We start from the raw sequence: 21,788 nt of genomic DNA on the forward strand, positions 1-21,788 counted from the left end.
AAGTTCGGAGTTCAAATAAGTTATTAAAAATAAAAAAGAGGTGCAATGCTGGTTAATTTGCTTCAAGCCTTTTGGAATAGTGTAGACTGCACTGCACATAGCTCAGTGCAATCTATGCTATTCCGAAAGGCTTGAAGCTAATCAACGTGCAGGTGAGCATTGCGCCTCTTCGTCATTGTCTCTCACTCACGACTTATAAACCGCTCATACTGTCTCTCTCTTGGCGGGGTGGGACTAAAAATCAGCTTACTAAGAAACTCTAGTACCGGTTCATGCCATGAACCGGTACTAAAGGTCGTCGTGGGGGCCCCAGCCTGACCACTGGCCTCATTAGTACTGGTTCATGGCATGAACCGGTACTAAAGGTTGCCCACGAACCGGTACTAATGATGCCCGCCCGCCTAGCCGTTGAAACCGGCACTAATGGTCACATTAGTGTCGGCTCAAATTCAACCCGGCATTAATGTGCTTCACATTTGACCCTTTTTTTACTAGTGTGCAAATCTACTACTCGGAATGAGTATTAAAGTTTACTGAAAGTACAAAGCACATCAAGCACCGGAGTTTGCCAGCAAGGAAATTAAAGTTGTATAATTAACAACAGCTCCCTCTGTTCACAAATATAAGATATTTTGAATATTTCAATATGAATTATATACGGGCTGAAATGAATGAACAAATACATTAAAACCTGTTTATATACATCCAATTCAAAAAAATTAGAACATCTTATATTTGTGAACGGATGGAATACTAATTATAAATTATTTTCTCTCTTATGTGCACGAGACAAAATATCATTGTTATCCTGTTATTTATTTTGACACGGCTCTTTCTTTCCCCTCTTGCAAGGCGACTAGGGTGAAGCCTTTCTCCCCTCAATTTCCTTCAGCGAGCCTATGTATTGCATCCTTTCTGTCTACCGCCGGTGGTGAACCTAGTTTTTTGGTCTTGGGGGCATCATAGTACAAATTTTGTCAAAAAATTACACAACTAATATTAAATTTTGGTCTAAGCATTGTCATAATCTCAGTAAACAATCTAAAATTGCATTAAATCGTCATGTATTAGGTTTCTTATGGTGAAACCGCCCATCAAAGTTCAAGTCCTAGACTTGGCACCGGGCGACTATGAGGTGTCTATGATGACTTCGTCAATCTCAAGATGTGATTCCGGCTCAAAGTATCTCAGAGGTGCTCATATGGATAGGGTATGCGCGCGTGCATTCATATGATGAGTGTATGTGTGTGTATATAGGGCTTCTGCGATTGGACCGTGTTAAAAAGGAGACTGGGTTTTCGTTTCTGCCCAAACGTCTCAAAATATTTCAAACTACATTTTTCTAGGTAACTATGGCATTCTGAAAAAACTTTTTTTAGGGGATTTCTAAAAAATAATACCAATTGGGAGGGTCCTCCCTGGAAACTAAAAAGATAGTGCAACTTCTTCCATATGAAAACTGAGAAAGACAGGCCTAACCAGGCGTGGCCCAAACGGAAACCAAAACGAGGCGGTTGATGGAACCACGGGGGAGGCCTGCTTGCGTTTACATCAGGCGCGGAGGCGGTTAATCCGCCCCGCCCCGCCCCACCCGGCCCCGATCAGCACGCGTCGCAGAGGGAGGGAGGCACGGGCAGGTGAGAGAGTCTCGCAAAGAAGCGGGAGCGAGCAAGTGTACGGAGAGGGAGCGATGGGGGACTCGGCGGCGCCGGCGGCGGCGGCAGGCAGGCTGGAGAAGAGCTACTTCGACGTGCTGGGCATCTGCTGCCCGTCGGAGGTGCCGCTGGTGGAGAAGCTGCTGGAGCCGCTCGCCGGCGTGCACAAGGTCACCGTCGTCGTGCCCTCCCGGACCGTCATCGTCCTCCACGACGCCGCCGCCATCTCCACCGCCCAGATCGGTAAGCACCAACATGCAACCCCCCCCCCCCCCCCCCCCCCTCCCGCTTTTCCCCGAGATCCCTCCGCCGTCCCGCCCGGCCGGCCCCCGTGACCCGGTCATCATCCAACTGTCTTCTTCCTCGCATGTCAGACGCATAGCTCCTCGTTTATCTCGCCGTTACTCCTTGGTTTCCGGTGAAAGCCGCCGGCGTTCGCTGTTCATCAGTAACTTTTCTCCCGTAATCCGCGGTTTTTAATTGGATTTTGACTCGACGGGGCGGCCGGGGTCGCCGGACCCCGGACCGCAGCAGAGCAGACCGGGGTCGCCGTTCAACTGGATTAAAAACTGAAAAACTGGGGTAACGTGCTGCCTGCCGCCTCATAAATTCCGATGACGACGGCCCTGGACTGGACGGTTCTGGATTTTAAAACTGGCCGACCGCCGACGTGAGCCAACTTCACCGTCGCCGGGGTTCCGGGGTACGGGTTCTGGGCTTTAATAAAAAAAAGAAATCATTCTCGAACTTTGTTTACTTGCAGTTGCCGCGACGGAGGAATACATCGAACCACGTGAAGGATCACGCAAAGTCCCTATTCTTCTCTCTGAATTTCTTATGCGCTTTCCGTTCTTGTCCCGTCCTTGGTTATTTTACTGTTTTTAGTACAGGTTTTTTTGCCAAATCTGCTCGTTCCCAGATTTTCCCTGATTATTATTCTGACAGTATGGGATTATGGATTTCACAGTTGTTTACGTAACCATTATTTATTCAGTATAATCTCTGAAACTGCAAGTTCTGAACTGTATCATTTTTTTTGGTGCAGTGAGGAAGCTGAACGGGGCGAGGCTGGAGGCGTCGGTGAGGGCGTACGGCGGCGCCGGGCAGAGCAAGGTGTCCAACAAATGGCCCAGCCCCTACGTGCTCGTTTGCGGGGTCCTTCTGGTGGTCTCGCTCTTCGAGCACTTCTGGCGGCCGCTCAAGTGGTTCGCCGTGGCGGGGGCGGCCGCGGGCCTGCCGCCGATCGTGCTCAGGAGCGTCGCCGCGCTTCGGCGGCGCACCATGGACGTCAACATACTCATGCTCATCGCAGGTACGGCCAACACTCGCCACCTTCGAACCGTTCCGATGTTGATGTTCATTGTGAGCTGCACTGAAGTTTCCACACGCACGCACGCACGCAGCATGTGTTTCATGTGACTTAGGCTCTGCCATTTTCCTGACTAGATTCATAGTGTGCGATCAATATCAATATTAAGCAGCCATGGTGTATATATCCTGAAATTCATGAATCTTTGGGTCACCCCACTAGCCTGGCTACTTGCAGAGGAAGCCAAGAGAAATAAAAGCTCATCCATTTCCTGAAAATAAGTAAACAAATAAATTGCCTAGCCAGGTGCAGAGCATAAGGTGCCCTGCTTGGCTGTGCCGAATCTAGTTAGGCAGATGAATCCTGCTAATTCTGGCAAGTTTTTTGCTTTTACTACATCTGAGTTAAAAAAAAATGCTCTGAACTAGTTACTACATGAAAAAATCCTAGAAAATTCGTGTCGTTATCTTATCTTCGTATACGACGCTGACACAACGATCACTAGCACTTTGGATCGGGGGAAAACACGTTCAACCAAAGACCCGAATCACTGGAACAATTGATGGTGTTGTTGTTAGCAGTGGTGCCAATATGCCGAAAATAAGAGTCGCCCAGGAAACTGGGGTCAAGACAGGTTCCTTCCTTGCACCAGTGCCAGCACGCATGGTGGGTGCTTAACTGGCTAGTGGGAGGGCAGAACCAAAACAGTCTCTGGAAAGATACTCGGAGCTTGCGATGTCTCACTTGCCGAAACTTCCCCGAAACCCGTCCAGAACCCCCTGGGAGTTCTGGATCGGGTCTGTCTATGGCACATCTAGATTGGTGGTGGTGTTCCTGTAGCCAAAGCGATAGGTTGTTGTGATGCTACTGTCTATGCTAAATGGACAGAAATCCGCTTCCTTTCCTCCCCATGTGGCGATGTCGCATCTCAGATAGGGTATCGGATTCCACTTTGAGTGAGCAACGCTTTGCTCGAATCGAGTCGTTCTCTCTAGAGGTCTGGCTGTCAAGATACCTCAGTTTCATGAAAGAAACTTGAACAGAGTTCTTCTTTTACCCGGTACTATGCTAGAAAACAAATTGTCTGTTCAGACCAGCAGATAAAAATGTGTCAGTGTCTCGAATCTTTTGATGGAGGCTCGATTATGAGAGGAGGGATCCAATTTTCTATTTGCAGTAGCAATTTTGTGTGTATATAATCACCACTTTCTGTAAACTCAGGATGTGATCTGTAGCCTGCACACGCACACAGCATATGTTTCATGTCACTGGGCTTGCCTTTTTCCTGTCTAGAACTCTAGATTCATGCAGTTATGGTGTACAGTATCCTTAAATTCATGAATCTTTGCCCCCCCCCCCACCACCACATAGCCTAGTTGCAGATAAAACTCATCAATTTTCTAAAAAAAAAATTTCCTACGAATGTGATGTGTTTAACTCGTGTGGAATCTGCTAGTTTGACAGAGGAATCCTTACCAATTCTGGTAAGATTTTGTTTATACATCTGAATAAAAAAATGCTTTGAACTAGTTACCACATCAAAAATTCAAAAGAGAGGAAGACATGAGTAATTTTATAAGTCCACCTCCACGCCAATCAGGGCCTTGTTCTAAAACAAATCTTCTGTCGCCATCTTCTGTTGCTTCGTATACGCTCAACACCCGCTAGCACTCTTTGGAAATACCTTTTTTATAAACGGGGGCAAAAGCTTTACCTCGTCGATTAATTAAGCAGAAGAGACTTGCCTAGTTAATTAACGAAAAACCACAGACTGAATCATTGGAAGTACTGATGATGTTGCTAGGTGTTAAACATCGCTGAGAAAAAAGCCAAAAGTCACCCAGGAAACTGGGGTCAAGGCAGGTTGCTTCCTTGCACCAGTATGAATGGTGGGTGCTTAGCTAGTGGGAAAACAGGCTCTGGAAAGATACTACCAAAAGCTTATGTCTCACTTGCTAAAACTTCCCCCTTGGTATTTGTTCTTCCTGTAGGGACCCCCCACTTTGAACTGCACCAAAGCGATAGGTTGCTGTGATGCTAAGGTTTATGCCAAATGGACAGAAATCTGCTTCCTTTCCTCTCCATGTGGCGATGTCGCATCTCAGATAGGGTATCGGATTCCACTTAGAACAAGCAACGCTTTGCTCGAATCGGTCTTTCTAGCGTTGTGGTTTTTGTGCTGTCAAGATTGCTCAGATTCTTGAAAGGATCAGCATAGGAACTTTGGTCAGAATTTATATTCGTTTATGTATTCTATAATACTATGCTAGAAAACAAAATTTCTGTTCAGATAGCAGATAAAAATGTGTCAGCATCTCGGATCTTTTGATGGAGACTCAATTATGAGAGTAGGTGTCAGAGTTTCTATTTGCAGTGGTAATATAAAAGGAAAGTTGTATCTAGGGAACTAGTCTGTGTGTATATATAATCACCACTTTCTGTAAAAAACTATATACCTGTTGGCTTAATCTACTCGTCTTGGAGGAACGGTATCTTGTCATCGTCACATATTTACACCCATTCCTTTTTGGTGCTCTGCCGTCCCATAAATTGTGGCAATTTTGGCAGGAAATGGATGGTGGCAATTGAATAGCCAATGGCTCACTTGTTTTACTTGCTTTGTTTGCAGTTGCTGGGGCCATAGCTCTCAAGGACTATTCTGAGGCCGGGTTCATCGTCTTCCTCTTCACCATAGCCGAATGGCTCGAGACCAGGGCCTGCGGCAAGGTATGTTGTCCACAAATTCCTTTCACCTAAGAGATCAGAGCTGTGAGGTCCTCTCATGACCCCACTTACCGGGAAAGGGAGCTTTTTTTCCGATGTGGCATGGTTAGGAGCACATATTCGTACTGATGCGGCATGGCAGGGTATGCTGATATTGATGTGCACTAGACCCACTGATGGACTTGTGAACATATTTTGGTCTGCCATTCTACGCGTAGTAGGTTGGAGTAGAGCCAGGCCCGTTTCGCTGATTGTATTGCCTTTTTAGCATACCTCAGCTGTCACTTATCAGCCAAGGGACTAATGAACTTTATATCTAGTGGACTCAGACATGCATATACACTCATATCTAGGTGTAAGACATGATTAGGGAAAGCCACGCCAATAATTTTGGAAAGATGAGGAGCTGAAGGCAACTACTAAAAGTAATGTCTTCTAAAAAAGAAGCAGTAATCATTAAATATGTCTACATGGGCAATAATTTTTCTTTTTGTGCTACTTTGTCCCTGAAAAATCTGATTACATACTCTTTGACATGCAGGCCACTGCTGGCATGTCGTCACTGATGAGCATGGCACCACAAAATGCTGTTCTGGCAGAGACTGGACAAGTGGTTGCTACCCAGGATGTGAAGATCAATACAGTAATAGCTGTGAAGGCAGGGGAAGTCGTGCCGATCGATGGTGTTGTTGTTGATGGACGGAGTGAGGTCGACGAGAGCACCCTCACCGGGGAGTCCTTCCCTGTGTCCAAGCAGGCAGACTCCCAGGTCTGGGCTGGCACACTCAACATAGATGGTAATACATACTACACTGTCACTGGAATCGACATTGCTGGGATGCCTAAAATTCACCTCTGGTCGCTGATCATGCACTGATTCTACATTGGTGATCTGTCAGGTTACATTGCTGTGAGGACAACTGCTATGGCCGACAACTCTGCGGTGGCCAAAATGGCAAGGCTGGTCGAAGAAGCCCAAAACAGTCGATCCAGTACGCAGAGGCTGATCGACACTTGCGCCAAGTACTACACACCCGGTAAGCCAGATAGAAGAGACTATGCCTGTAGCGAAAATTCAGTCATTGACAGTTGTTGGATCGGATGGTTTTACTTACTGTGATCTTTGGTTGCACCTCGCAGCTGTTATTTTCATGTCTGCAGCAGTGGCAGTGATCCCTGTGTGTGTCAGAGCACGCAACCTAAGACACTGGTTTGAACTGGCCCTAGTTCTCCTGGTGAGTGCTTGTCCATGTGCTCTGGTGCTGTCGACACCTGTGGCAACCTTCTGCGCGCTACTGAGGGCCGCGAGGACCGGGCTCCTCATCAAAGGAGGGGATGTCCTTGAGTCCTTGGCCAGTATCAAAGTTGCTGCCTTCGACAAGACTGGTACAATCACTAGAGGCGAGTTCTCTGTCGAGGAGTTTCAGACAGTTGGTGAGCGTGTTTCGAAGCAACAACTTATTTACTGGTGAGTGTGGCGTCCATATCAGAATGCTCAAAATTCTTCAACGACATTATGTGCTTCGATCTTCTTGCAGTATTTTAATTCCATGACTGTTGCAGGGTTTCAAGCATCGAGAGCAGGTCGAGCCACCCAATGGCATCTGCTCTTGTTGGTTATGCTCAATCAAACTCTGTAGAGCCAAAATCAGAAAATGTTGCTGAGTTTCAAATCTATCCTGGCGAGGGGATTTACGGTGAAATTGATGGAGAGGGCGTATATGTTGGGAACAAAAGGATCTTGGCAAGGGCATCGTGTCAAACAGGTTGGTGAAATGTGAACTCAGCATTTACATATTCAATGTTGACAACATTCTTTTGCTATTTACAATTGGACTTACTGTTTAATAAGAGACAAACCTACCCATGCATGAAGTTACTGAAATGAGCATTGCTCAGTAGCATTAAGTTAGTCATTTTTACAGTATATTTTTCTTCATTCTTCTATTTTGTTTAATCGAAACACAATTTTCTGTTGAAATCTTGAGCTGTTAACTGATCATGTGCAACTTTTTTTGTTCTATAGTTCCGGACATAGTAGAACACATGAAAGGAGTTACCATCGGATACGTGGCCTGCAACAAGGAATTGATTGGGGTATTCAGCCTATCGGATTCATGCCGAACTGGGTCAGCCGAGGCCATCAAGGAGTTGAGATCATTGGGCATAAAGTCAGTGATGCTTACTGGCGATAGTACTGCCGCTGCCACACATGCGCAAAACCAGGTAATGATTTCTTCTTTTTCTTCTGGAGAATAGGTGGATCTTATTGTTTTGTATTTTCCTTTCTCTAGTGGATACAAATGCAACACCTTCTGATTTTGCTGTTTCTTTTCTTTTTGTGGCAGCTGGGGAACATACTAGCCGAGGTTCATGCTGAACTTCTGCCAAAAGATAAAGTGAGAATTGTTGATGAACTGAAGGCAAGAGATGGCCCTACACTGATGATTGGCGACGGCATGAATGATGCCCCAGCACTGGCTAAGGCTGATGTTGGAGTCTCCATGGGTGTGTCCGGTTCAGCCGTCGCAATGGAGACAAGTCACATTACTCTGATGTCGAATGACATCCGCAGGATCCCAAAGGCTATCAAGCTAGCCAGGAGGACACACCGGACCATCCTCGTGAACATTGTCTTCTCGGTGACTACGAAGCTTGCAATTGTTGCACTTGCGTTTGCCGGGCATCCGCTTATTTGGGCAGCAGTCCTTGCTGATGTTGGCACATGCTTGTTGGTGATCATGTACAACATGCTGCTACTGAGGGAGAAAGGCAGTGGAAAGGTGGCGAAGAAATGCTGTGCTTCCTCTCACTCAAAAAAGCATGAGCATAGTACTTCCCACCACCACTGCTCCAATGGTCATCAGCATGAGCATGTATCTGCAGGCAAGCATTCTTGCCATGATCATCACCATGAGCATGATCACCACAAAGAGCCTAGCAACCTGCATTCCACAGACAAGCATGGCTGCCATGATCATCACCATGAGCATGATCACCATAAAGAGCCGAGCAACCTGCATTCCACAGACAAGCATGGCTGCCATGATCATGGCCATGGCCATAGCCACTGCAAAGAGCCGAGCAGCCATTAGAGGGAGGGACGAAGTGTATGGATGGGGAAGATTACTGATGGCGCACCCCCAGGCGGTGCGCCATTAGAATGTTTTTTTCATAGCAATGGCGCACCAGTGGGACAGTGCGCCATAAGTATACTCTTTTTTAGATAGCAATGGCGCACCAGCCACCCGTGCGCCATAAGTAAGAATTTCTTTTTTTACTTTTTAAAAAATGAATATGAATATGAAACAGTAATATTTTTTTATAAAAATAGTAATAATTGTTGTTTAACAACAATTATAGTCTACACTTTATTATTATTATTATTTTAAAAATGAATATGAATATGAAACAGTAGTATTTTTTTATAAAAACAGTAATAATTGTTGTTTAACAACAATTAGTAAGCATGCACGTGCAACGCACGTCTCAAACGTAAAACATGTGAATTCACATAATATATAAAAAATAAACGTTTTTCAAAATATAAATCAAATGGATACACAATGTTTGATGTCGCTCAAATTGTATTTTCAAAAGCGAGACACAATAGTGGTTATGTTGCTGCATAGAGTAATAGCAGGAAAATATTCTCATTTAAATAAAATCAACAATTATTTATTAATGCAGTAATATAGGCATGTAGTATAGTCTTCTCTTCGAGTGTAGCCAGGAAAAAAGTATAAACTGCCTTACGGTGCAATTATATTGTTGAAGATGCTTAATTCTTGAATATTATTTTATTCTACTAATCTGCATAGCAAAATATATATTTGTACTAATTTGGATCAAATTATATATATTTTTTGGTTGTGTGGACTGCCAAAATTATATAGCTACCTACTATGGATAATAGGAAATAAAAGATGATGTGTGACTACAACGACTTCTATATGAAATAAAGATGATTTACAAGAACTAATTGAAATGTAAAAGAGCTAAAAGAAATCCAATAATTATCATGATAGAAAATATTTATCCGGTTTTGTATGTGTTTATGCTTTGGCAACCATACTAACTTACAATGATGTAAGGCGCTTTATACGTATAGAAATTGAAATAAGTTATGAAGAAAAATAAAGATGGAAGGAAAAGTATTCTAGAGTATTTGTCAAGCTTAACCTTATCAAGCTTTCAGGTCAGCTTCTAAATTACAAAAAAATGATGAATCCTCAAATAAGAAAAAGCCAACAATTTGCAACATGCTACAAAACTGGTGAAGATAGAAAGCATTCATCCTCTTTTTCCTTGTTGTAAGGAGTAGCTTCAGCATACATTTGTAACTGTGTAATACCTGATCTGGAAAAAGTTGTTCATTATTATTATTGGAGGAAAGAGGCGCGCAGACAAAGAAAGAGAGGCGGTGCAAATAAGGCCTTAAACAGCATGTGACCCGTTTTAGATGTATAGAATCATGTAACTGAAATAGTAGTACATCTTCAATATCTTGCCTCCTACTGAATCTTACATAATTTACTGGATTGCTATGCAATTATGTTAAAGTGACGCGTGTAAAGTTTTCTCTAAGAATGAATCATATATTCTGATTTCCAACCTATCCCTCGAGATAGTGCCTAGGCAGGTGCAACCCACCTTAATTCCAGGTAAAGCAACATCATAGGTAAAACACACACTGATCAAATAGCACAAATAAGGCAATTCTAATCAAGGGGATGGCGTTACCTCTTGATACGGTCCAGTTTAATGCATATGGTGGTACGAAGTAAAGCCCAAGGAAGCCGACATGAACATGAGAAGTAATCATGGGAAATAGACTCTACATCTTGACTTCTTCAGTATCCCTCCTGATCCTACTTTGTAAGACAAGATTGCTGCATTCTTATGTACGTGCAATATATAATTACACATTTTCAGTACAGCAATCGGCAACCTAAGATAATCCCAAATCTATAATTCTAGATTGCTTGAAGCCACATGATTCTTATTTAATATGCACGTGCACCCACTGAACAGACACTTTGTCGGTGTGGGTGCTGCGAACGGAGCTGAAGTCAACGCGGATGCCGATGGTTGCCGGAGAGCATGCCCTGGACGTGGATGAAGTAGTCGCAGTAGCGGCAGAAGAGCGCCTGGCCTCCAAACAGAAGAAGATGGCGGCGATAGCACGTGTGTTCCTGGAGGAAGACGAAGCTCCTCGCGCTTCCCCCATCGTGGCTAGCGTGCATGATGACGGCAGGCGGCTCGCGACTAGCTTCCTAATAGCATGGATGTGTCCGAGATAAGTTTTTTAATAGGATGGATTTGTCTGAGATTAGTTTCCTAATAGGATGGATGCACTCTGATTTAGTTTCCTAGAATAGGATGCACCCGTGATTATTAGTTTCCTAATTGCTCAAGCGTGGAGTTTCATATTTTCCTCCACGGTGGAGTACGGTCAGTCAATGTAAATTGCTAAGTGCACACAGAAAATGGTTTAGGTTAAGGCTAACCGTTAGATTGATTTTAGTGGGCCTAATCGTCGGTGGTATTGGATCTGTGTACGCTTTGTGGGGTGTGCTTAAAGAAGTTCTTGTTTGATTGTTTAATAGTAGTATAGATTTAATAGTAGTATGGAAGTATAGATTCTAGATTGCTTGAAGCCCCATGATTCTTATTTAATATGTAATGCACGTGCACCCACTGAACAGACACTTTGTCGGCGTGGGTGCTGCGAACGGTGCTGAAGTCAACACGGATGCCGATGGTTGCCGGAGAGCATGCCCTGGACGTGGATGAAGTAGTCGCAGTAGCGGCAGAAGAGCGCCTGGCCTCCAAACAGAAGAAGATGGCGGCGATAGCACGTGTGTTCCTGGAGGAAGACGAAGCTCCTCGCGCTTCCCCCATCGTGGCTAGCGTGCATGATGGTGGCATGCGGCTCGCGATTAGCTTCCTAATAGGATGGATGCGTCCGAGATAAATTTTTTAATAGGATGGATTTGTCTGAGATTAGTTTCCTAATAGGATGGATGCACTCTGATTTAGTTTCCTAGAATAGGATGCACCCGTGATTATTAATTTCCTAATTGCTCAGGCGTGGAGTTTCATATTTTCCTCCACGGTGGAGTACAGTCAGTCAATGTAAATTGCTAAGTGCACACAGAAAATGGTTTAGGTTAAGGCTAACCGTTAGATTGATTTTAGTGGTCCTAATCGTGCGGTGGTATTGGATCTGTGTACGCTTTGTGGGGTGTGCTTAAAGAAGTTCTTGTTTGATTGTTTAATAGTAGTATAGATTTAATAGTAGTATGGAAGTATAGATTCTAGATTGCTTGAAGCCCCATGATTCTTATTTAATATGTAATGCACGTGCACCCACCGAACAGACACTTTGTCGGCGTGGGTGCTGCGAACGGTGCTGAAGTCAACACGGATGCCGATGGTTGCCGGAGAGCATGCCCTGGACGTGGATAAAGTAGTCGCAGTAGCGGCAGAAGAGCGCCTGGCCTCCAAACAGAAGAAGATGGCGGCGATAGCACGTGTGTTCCCGGAGGAAGACGAAGCTCCTCGCGCTTCCCCCATCGTGGCTAGCGTGCATGATGGTGGCATGCGGCTCGCGATTAGCTTCCTAATAGGATGGATGCGTCCGAGATAAATTTTGTAATAGGATGGATTTGTTTGAGATTAGTTTCCTAATAGGATGGATGCACTCTGATTTAGTTTCCTAGAATAGGATGCACCCGTGATTATTAGTTTCCTAATTGCTCAGGCGTGGAGTTTCATATTTTCCTCCACGGTGGAGTACGGTCAGTCAATGTAAATTGCTAAGTGCACACAGAAAATGGTTTAGGTTAAGTCTAACCGTTAGATTGATTTTAGTGGGCCTAATCGTGCGGTGGTATTGGATCTGTGTACGCTTTGTGGGGTGTGCTTAAAGAAGTTCTTGTTTGATTGTTTAATAGTAGTATAGATGTGTTCCCGGAGGAAGACGAAGCTCCTCGCGCTTCCCCCATCGTGGCTAGCGTGCATGATGGCGGCAGGCGGCTCGCGATTAGCTTCCTAATAGGATGGATGTGTCCGAGATAAGTTTTTTAATAGGATGGATTTGTCTGAGATTAGTTTCCTAATAGGATGGATGCACTCTGATTTAGTTTCCTAAAATAGGATGCGCCCGTGATTATTAGTTTCCTAATTGCTCAGGCATGGAGTTTCATATTTTCCTCCACGGTGGAGTACGGTCAGTCAATGTAAATTGCTAAGTGCACACAGAAAATGATTTAGGTTAAGGCTAACCGTTAGATTGATTTTAGTGGGCCTAATCATGCGGTGGTATTGGATCTGTGTACGCTTTGTGGGGTGTGCTTAAAGAAGTTCTTGTTTGATTGTTTAATAGTAGTATAGATTGTAGTCTACACTTTTTTTATTATTATTTAAAAAAATGAATATGAATATGAAACAGTAATATATTTTTATAAAAACAGTAATAATTTTTTAAAAAATATCATCAAATTTGTTATTTGAAAATATCATCGGCGACGGTGGAGCGGGGGAGGGTGCGGGGGGTGCTCGTCAGCGGCGGTGGAGCGGGGGAGGATGCGGGGGGTGCTCGTCGGCGACGGTGGAGCGGGGGAGGGTGCGGTGGGTCGGCGGCGGCGATGGAGCTAGCAGGGGAGGGTGCGGGTGGGATCGAGATGGAGATGGAGGGGGATAGCGATTGAGATGGAGGGGGATCGAGATCGAGATGGAGGGGGAATCGAGATCGAGATGAAGGGGGGTCGAGATCGAGTGTCCTCATGAATTCAAAAAGTGCCCATGAAATTTAAAAATATTCATGATATCAAAAAGTTCCCATGAAATACAATCGAGAAATGAAGGCTACGATTTAAATACAATCGATCTTAGCTAGCTATCTGTTTACAATCTTCTTGCCCTTCTTTTTCGCAAATGGAGTTCTTCTGTGGAACGGACGTCCTTTAGATAGGGTGGTCCTGCTTCTTCTTATGGTGTATGCTGCTACTTCATCGTCGTCGTCATGTTTGATCTTCGGGTCGCCGTACTTGTCGAAGTCTTGCTCATTGGCTACTCCATCCATTCCGATGATCTTCCTTTTGCTCTCCTCACGACAACACGACTGGGCTTTGACGGGTCGGTAATGAAGAAGCATTGGTTCACTTGGGAAGCCAGTACCCATGGCTCATTTTTCGCGGTGACGTTTGCGACCGCGGTCTTGGATTTGGCTTCGGGTATAACCATGGTGCAAATGAGGTAATTTCACCACTTAATTTTGATAAATCTATAATGCAAATAAGGTGAGGAGGAGGAGGCAGCCGACAAGCTTGGAGAAGGAGGTGAAGGAAATGAAGTGGGTAAAGTGAGTGTGTAGGTGTGGCTGTCCAAAATATCTAGCTGGTCCCAGGTTACTAATGGCGCACCATACAGCCATGCGCCATTAGTAACCCATTAGTAGTTTTACAAAAAAGTATATATATACTAATAGCACCGTGGCATAGTGTGCCATTACTAGTTTAAACTAGTAATGGCGCACTTTGCAACGGTGCGCCATTAATAGTTTTGCAAAAAAAAATACAGTAATGACGCACTCCATGTCTGGTGCGCCATTACTAGTTAGAATTACTAATGGCGCACTTTTCCAGGATGCGCCATTAGTGTGTTTGCAAAAATGAAAAAAATTGTTACTTGTGGCGCACCTTGTGCCTAGTGCGCCATTAGTGTCTTCCACACTAATGGCGCATCACCACATGGTGCGCCATTAGTATATAGTAGTGGCGCACCACTTCTCTAGTGCGCCATTAGTGCCAATTTCATCTATAGCCCTTTTCCTAGTAGTGTGGACTCCCGCTTCATGGAGGACGATGAGGAGTGGACATCCATCGACGCCACTCTTATCCGCTGGTTCTACACCACCATCTCGAAGGACCTCTTCCACACAGTGGTATCTGCCGATGATGACGCTCACACCGTTTGGACTAAGCTGAACGGCCTCTTCACTGACAACGCGCTCCAACACAAGGTTTTCTTGCACGGTGAGTTTTTTGGATGCCAACAGCTTGACTCGTCGGTCGACGATTATTGCATGTGCCTCAAGAAGCTTGTCGACGAGCTCCGTGACCTCGGCGAGAAGGTCTCCGACGAGCTCCTCCTCAGCACTCTTATCACCGGCCTGAACGAAGACTTCGGGAATGCCGCCTCCAACACCCCTCTCATCACCAACCCGATCTTTCCCAAGGTCGTCGCGCACCTGAAGCTGGAGGAGAAGAGGATGCGGATGTCGCGCACCCGGGCCTCCCATACGGCTCTCACTGTCGGAACCCGCGGCGATGCACCACCCACCGCTCCGGCTCCCCCGCCACGGCCCGCCCAGGGGCCCCTCCACGTGCAGCCGCCGCCCGGGTTCCCATATCCCGCGCCGCCGCAGGCCCCTCCGCCGCCCCCCGCCGAGCAGCAGCTGCGCCGGGGCGGGCGTCGTGGCCGAGGTGGTCGCAAGCAGCAGCAGCCGCCAGCTGCCCATGGCGGGGCGCCGCGCCAGCCGCAGCACCAGCTCCCGCCGGCGCCCTGGCAGGCAGGCCAGAACCCCTGGACGGGGGTTGTTCACACATACTCCATGCCCATACTGCGCGCCCCCGTCCCCGATGTTTTTGGCGCCCGTCCGGTCCCTCATCAGGCTTTGTACGCGGCCCCTCAGGCATATCCGCCGGCGCCGCTCTACGGCCCCTCGGCGGCCTATGGGCTGCCTCCAGCCGATGGGCTCGTGGCGCCGCCGCCACAGCCTCTGCCGTCGGCCCCGGCCCTCCCGCCGGCACCATGGGACCCCGCGCTGCTAGCGGCTCTCCACACCGCCCCCACGCCACAGCAGTACACCGGTGGTGGCGACTGGTACATGGACACCGGAGCCACGGCTCACATGGCCACCAACCCTAGTAACCTTCTTACCGCTCACCCTGTTCACACTGCTGCTCGCATTACTGTGGGCGACGGTTCTTCCATGCCCATCCCTCTTGTCGGCCATGCTGCTTTTCCTTCTAACTCCGTTCCATTACATCTTTCTAACGTACTCGTTTCACCTGACATCATTAAAAATCTTGTTTCTGTTCGTTCTCTTACACGTGAAAATCCTGTCACCGTCGAATTTGACATGTTTGGCTTTTCTGTTAAGGATGCCCGTACTCGGATGGTGCTCCACCGATGTGACAGGCCCGACGATCTCTACCCGGTCCACTCCTCCACATCCTCCATCACTGCACCCATGGCGCTTTCCGCTGGAGTGGACCTTTCGCATGCTCGTCTTGGTCATTCCAACCCTGCCACCCTTCGTCATATTCTTCGCAGTTTTTCATTCACGTGTAATAAGATCGACGATCACACTTGTCATGCTTGTTGTCTCGGCAAACATACTCGTTTACCCTTTAGCACTTCCTCGCATGTTGCTTCATACCCATTTGAGTTAATTCATAGTGATGTTTGGACCTCTCTTGTTGCAAGTAACACGAGCTATCTCTATTATCTTGTTATCCTTGATGATTTTTCGCACTATGTGTGGACCTTCCCGTTGCGGCGAAAGTCGGATTCTGTTGCCACTCTCACCGCATTCTACTCCTATGTCTCCACGCAGTTTGGTTGCCCCATTCATGTGTTGCAAACAGACAACGAGAAGGAGTTCGATAATCTTGCAATCCGCAACCTTCTCGCCGCACATGGCACGATTTTTCGTCTCACTTGCCCGTACACTTCACAACAAAATGGCCGCGCTGAGCGCGTGCTTCGCACTCTTAATGACTGCGTTCGCACCCTTCTCTTTCACACCAACGTGCCACCACGTTTCTGGCCTGACGCGCTCGCCACCGCATCACTACTCCTTAACATCCGTCCCTGTCGCACTCGCGGGAATTTTGCTCCTCATCATCTTTTGTTCGGCACACCACCTTCCTACACCGACCTTCGCATTTTCGGTTGCTTGTGCTACCCTAGCATCGCTTCCACTACTTCTCATAAGCTCGCACCATGGTCTGTGGCCTGTATTTTTCTTGGCTATCCCCCCAACACCAAAGGCTACCGCTGCTATGATCCTATCTCACATCGGGTCATCACTTCCGGACACGTTTACTTTGATGAGATGGTTTTTCCATTTCAGCAGGTACCTTTGGATGTTGCGGCCTTGCCCGCTCCTGGTGACGGCCGCTCGGGCGCTTCTCTCAGGCCGCCTCCTGGCTTTGAGGGTGCCCCCTGTGCCCCGGGTCGAGTTCCTGCCCGGCCGGTTTCCTTAGGGGTTGCACCCCTCCCGGCGCCTGCGACGCCCCCTGCGACACCATCAGCGCAGGCCTCCTTGGCGCCCCCCCGCGCCCTCGCCGGCGGCCTTGCCCGCGGCGACCTTCCCCGCGCCCTGGCCGGCGGCCTCACCCGCGGTCTCACCCGCGGCATCAGTGGCGGCGGGCTCTTCTTCGTCCTCGCCCGTTGCCCCGGACTTGCTGCCCCGCCCGATGACTCGCTGTCGGGCCGGTACCTTCCGCCCGAGTACGCGGTACACCAGCGATGAGTATCTTCTCGCCGCTTCCGTCTCCGAGCCGTCCCCTCTCCCATCGTCAGCTCGAGCCGCCCTTCGGGACCCTCATGGGCTCGCTGCGATGCAGGAAGAGTTCGATGCGCTCCAACGGAACCGCACCTGGCAGCTTGTCCCTCGGCCACCTCATGCCAACATCATCACGGGCAAGTGGGTCTTTCGGCATAAGACTCGTCCCGACGGGACTCTCAAGCGCTACAAAGCTCGCTGGGTGGTTCGAGGCTTTCGGCAACGTGCGGGCGTGGACTTCACCGACACTTTTGCTCCGGTTGTTAAACCGGGCACGATCCGCACCGTGCTTCAGCTGGCCGTCTCCCGATCTTGGCCCGTGCATCAGTTGGACGTCTCCAACGCCTTCTTGTACGGCCACCTCGCCGAGCAGGTGTTCTGTGAGCAGCCCACCGGCTTCGTGGACGCCACACATCCGGACCATGTGTGCTTGCTCTCCCGTTCTGTTTACGGGTTGAAGCAGGCGCCTCGGGCCTGGTACCAGCGCATCGCTGCCTTCCTGCAGACGCTCGGATTTACATCGACCCGCTCCGACGCGTCCCTCTTCGTGTACCATCACGGGGTTGACACGGCCTACTTGTTGCTCTACGCCGACGACATCATCCTGACGGCTTCCACTGTCGCGCTTCTCCAGCGGCTTACTGCTCGTGTTCGCGATGAGTTTGCCCTGAAGGACTTGGGGCCCCTCCACTACTTCCTCGGCATTGAGGTGGTTCAACGGCCAGATGGGTTCTTTCTGCATCAGCAGCGTTACGCCCATGAGCTTCTCGATCGTGCCGGCATGCTTAACTGCAAGCCTGCTCCCACGCCTGTTGACACCAAGGCCAAGGTTTCAGCTCTGGAGGGCTCTCTCGCATCCGACGCGGCCTTCTATCGCTCCATTGTGGGTACCTTGCAGTACCTCACTCTGACGCGCCCCGACTTGCAGTATCCCGTTCAGCAGGTCTGTCTTCACATGCATGCTCCGCGTGACTCTCACTGGACCTTGGTGAAACGTATCCTCCGTTACATACGCGGCACTACGTCCATGGGACTTACACTGACGGCCTCCGCCTCTACCAACCTCGTCGCCTACTCTGATGCGGACTGAGCTAGCTGCCCGGACACACGGCGCTCCACTTCAGGGTACTGTGTCTACCTTGGGCCGTCTCTGATCTCTTGGTCCTCCAAGCGACAGCCCACAGTCTCTCGCTCGAGTGCCGAGGCAGAGTATCGGGAAGTGGCTAACGCCGTTGCCGAATGCTCTTGGCTTCGTCGGCTGCTCCAGGAGTTGCTTTGTGATATTCACAAGGCCACACTCGTCTACTGCGACAACGTCTCCGCCGTGTACCTCTCCGCCAACCCGGTCCATCATTGACGAACGAAGCACATTGAGCTCGACATACACTTTGTTCGTGAGCAGGTGGCCCTTGGGCGCATCCGGGTCCTCCACGTCCCGACGGCGCAACAGTTTGCCGATGTTATGACAAAAGGACTGCCTACTTCTGTTTTCGAGGAGTTCAGGTCCAGTCTTTACGTCTCCGGCGACGCTTCGACTGGGGGGGGGGGGTGTTGAATATATGGTTTGTGCATGTATATTGTATAGTCCGGCCCATCTCCTAGTCATTGTATAGTTGAGGTTGTGGCCCACCTTGTACTCCATATATACGTGCGCTCTGCAGCGATCAATACATCGAGTTGCATTGCCAAAATATTCGTTTCCAACAGAAGCTACGAATAGCTATAGCAAGATAATTGACCGACCACATGCATGTGTTCCGCTCCGATTTGACCACACAGGAGTAGTGCAGAATGTCAAGAAGAATAGCGTACAGCGAAAGACACGCACACATGCACTCATGCACAGACTAGCTAGCTAGTAGCATAAAAGGTGATTGAACTCAACTCATGGAGGCTAGCTAGCTTCTCTGATTTTACCAATGGTACGCATAACAGCTAGCTACCACCTAAACACTTAGCAGGATGCATCCATGTCCATGTGCATGCAACCCTTGTGGGTTTGTTTCTAGATATTTCGATATGCACAGGACATACGGACATGCATGGCTGTTGGCCGGCCGTTTGGTCTTGCGTGGGCGAGTGCTTGCTGAGGAAGTGCACATATGTGTGATGAACTTTCATTAATTGTGCATGCTCACTGTCTTGTCTTGTTCGATCTGCCTTGTTTGGTTGATGGCTTGCTAGAATTAAACATGTCCATTCTGTTGTTGCGTTTTTATTTGCTGAAATGAATTATTTCTTCTGGGAAATAGCAAGGAGCGCATTACACATACTATGAACGAAAAAGTTGTGGGGAGTACCTAACGTGTTCATAGTACTATAATCATGCTGAGGGAGTCTTGGATTAGGGGGTGTTCGGGTAGCCGGACTATACCTTCAACCGGACTTCTGGACTATGAAGATACAAGATTGAAGACTTCGTCCCGTGCCCAGATGAGACTTTCCTTGGCGTGGAAGGCAAGCTTGGCGATGCGGATATTCAAGATCTCCTACCATTGTAACCGACTCTATGTAACCCTAACCCTATCCGGTGTCTATATAAATCGGAGGGTTGTAGTCCGTAGGACATCAACTCCATATACAACAATCATACCGTAGGCTAGCTTCTAGGGTTTAGCCTCCTTGATCTCGTGGTAGATCTACTCTTGTACTACCCATATCATCAATATTAATCAAGCAGGACGTAGGGTTTTACCTCCATCAAGAGGGCCCGAACCTGGGTAAAACATCGTGTTCCCTGCCTCCTGTTACCATCCGGCCTAGACGCACAGTTCGGGACCCCCTACCCGATATCCGCCGGTTTTGACACCGACATTGGTGCTTTCATTGAGAGTTCCTCTGTGTCGTCGCCTTTAGGCCCGATGGCTCCTTTGATCATCAACAACGATGCGGTCCGGGGTGAGACTTTTCTCCCCGGACAGATCTTCGTCTTCGGCGGCTTCGCTCTGCGGGCCAATTCGCTCGGCCACCTGGAGCAGATCGAAAACTACACCCCTGGCCATCAAGTCAGGTTTGGAAGCTTAAACTACACGGCTGACATCCGCGGAGACTTGATCTTCGACGGGTTCGAACCACGGCCAAGCGCGCCGCACTATCTCGAGGGGCATGATCTAGCTCTGCCCCCGGACAGTGTCCTGGAGGCCGCACACGCATCGGTTCCGACCCCTAACTCGGAGCCTATTGCGCCAATCGAGGATGAGCGGTTGGACGTCACCTCGGGGGCTGCGATCCCAAAAGCGATCGAGCCGAACGCTAGTCCCGCACTCTGCACGACCCGTGACTCCGAGGATCCGGACCCCTCCCCGGACTCCGAACCCCCCGCGCCCCTGCCAATCGAATCCTATTGGGCGCCGATAATGGAGTTCACCACCGCAGACATCTTTCAGCATTCGCCTTTTGGCGACATCCTGAATTCTCTTAAGTCTCTCTCTTTATCAGGAGAGCCCTGGCCGGACTACGGTCAGCGAGGGTGGGATACGGACGATGAGGAAATTCAAAGCCCACCCACCACCCACTTTATAGCCACTGTCGACGATCTAACCGACATGCTTGACTTCGGCTCCGAAGACATCGACGGCGTGGACGACGATGTAGGAGACGAACAGGAACCAGCACCTGTAGGGCGCTGGAAGGCCACCTCGTCATATGACATATATATGGTGGATACTCCAAAAGATGGAGATGGCGATGGAACAGTGGGGGATGACGCCCCCAAGAAACAGCCAAAGCGCCGGCGTCAGCGGCGCCGCTCTAAATCCCGCCAAAGCAAAAACGGTGATTCCGGCACGGGAGATAATACTACCCCGGATAGCGCCGAAGAACACCCACCACAGCAAGATTCGGCACAGGAAGATGGAGAAGCCAGCCCTCATGAGAGAGCGGCAGACCGAGAGGTCGAGGATGATAACTATACGCCTCCCTCCAAAGACGAGGCAAGCCTTGATGACGACGATGTAACGCCCCGGTAGTTAAGCTACAGTAACCCTCCGGAAATGATGCCACATCACCTCGGTTAGTGTTGATAATCTCACGTTAGTTCAAAACCGGTTCGAATTCAAATTCAAAATCAAGCAAACAATAAAAGTTTTTAAATATTAAAACTAAAAATGTTCGGAGTGACCCAAATAATGCATAGGTAATTATGGTAAAGAAACCACACTTTTATAAAATGTTTAAGTAAACTAAAATGAGTAAAATAGTAGCTAAAACAATTAAATAAATGCATTTTTCTTTTATAAAATATTAAACTGTTTAGTTTAGGGGTAAAACTTTTTAAGACAGTAGTTGGAATTGTAACTCCATTTTAGGTGTGGGTTTTATTTTTGTAAAACTATAAAGTATTAAATAAATAAAAACAAACAGAAAAGACAAGGGGGAAAAATAAAACAGAAATAAAAAGAAACCCCCCAGGCTAGCTGGGCCTCGGCCCAGCCAGTGGCCTGCCAGGCCGGCCCACTCCCTCCCCTGGCCTATAACCCCCTGGGGGCACCGAACCCTAGCACTCTACCCATCTCTCCCC

General features: G+C 48.2%; 2 protein-coding genes across 2 annotated transcripts; both read left to right on the plus strand.

Moving 5' to 3' along the window:
• The first annotated feature begins 1,566 nt into the window (after positions 1-1,566).
• Positions 1,567-8,898, plus strand: LOC125519146 (cadmium/zinc-transporting ATPase HMA2-like). The gene is made up of 9 exons (XM_087531381.1): positions 1,567-1,898; positions 2,701-2,967; positions 5,594-5,691; positions 6,230-6,485; positions 6,588-6,725; positions 6,829-7,156; positions 7,252-7,454; positions 7,715-7,914; positions 8,037-8,898. Exons 1-9 carry the CDS (start codon positions 1,691-1,693, stop codon positions 8,781-8,783), a joined length of 2,445 nt encoding a protein of 814 aa, XP_087387507.1. The 5' UTR covers positions 1,567-1,690; the 3' UTR covers positions 8,784-8,898.
• A 5,650-nt stretch (positions 8,899-14,548) lies between these two features.
• LOC147960711 (uncharacterized) lies at positions 14,549-17,236 on the plus strand. The gene is made up of 2 exons (XM_087533505.1): positions 14,549-15,916; positions 16,838-17,236. Exons 1-2 carry the CDS (start codon positions 14,549-14,551, stop codon positions 17,234-17,236), a joined length of 1,767 nt encoding a protein of 588 aa, XP_087389631.1.
• Positions 17,237-21,788: the final 4,552 nt, after the last annotated feature.

This window comes from Triticum urartu, chromosome 7A (assembly GCF_056163025.1).
Source record: "Triticum urartu cultivar PI428250 chromosome 7A, HENAU_Tu73, whole genome shotgun sequence".
Lineage (NCBI taxonomy): Eukaryota > Viridiplantae > Streptophyta > Magnoliopsida > Poales > Poaceae > Triticum > Triticum urartu.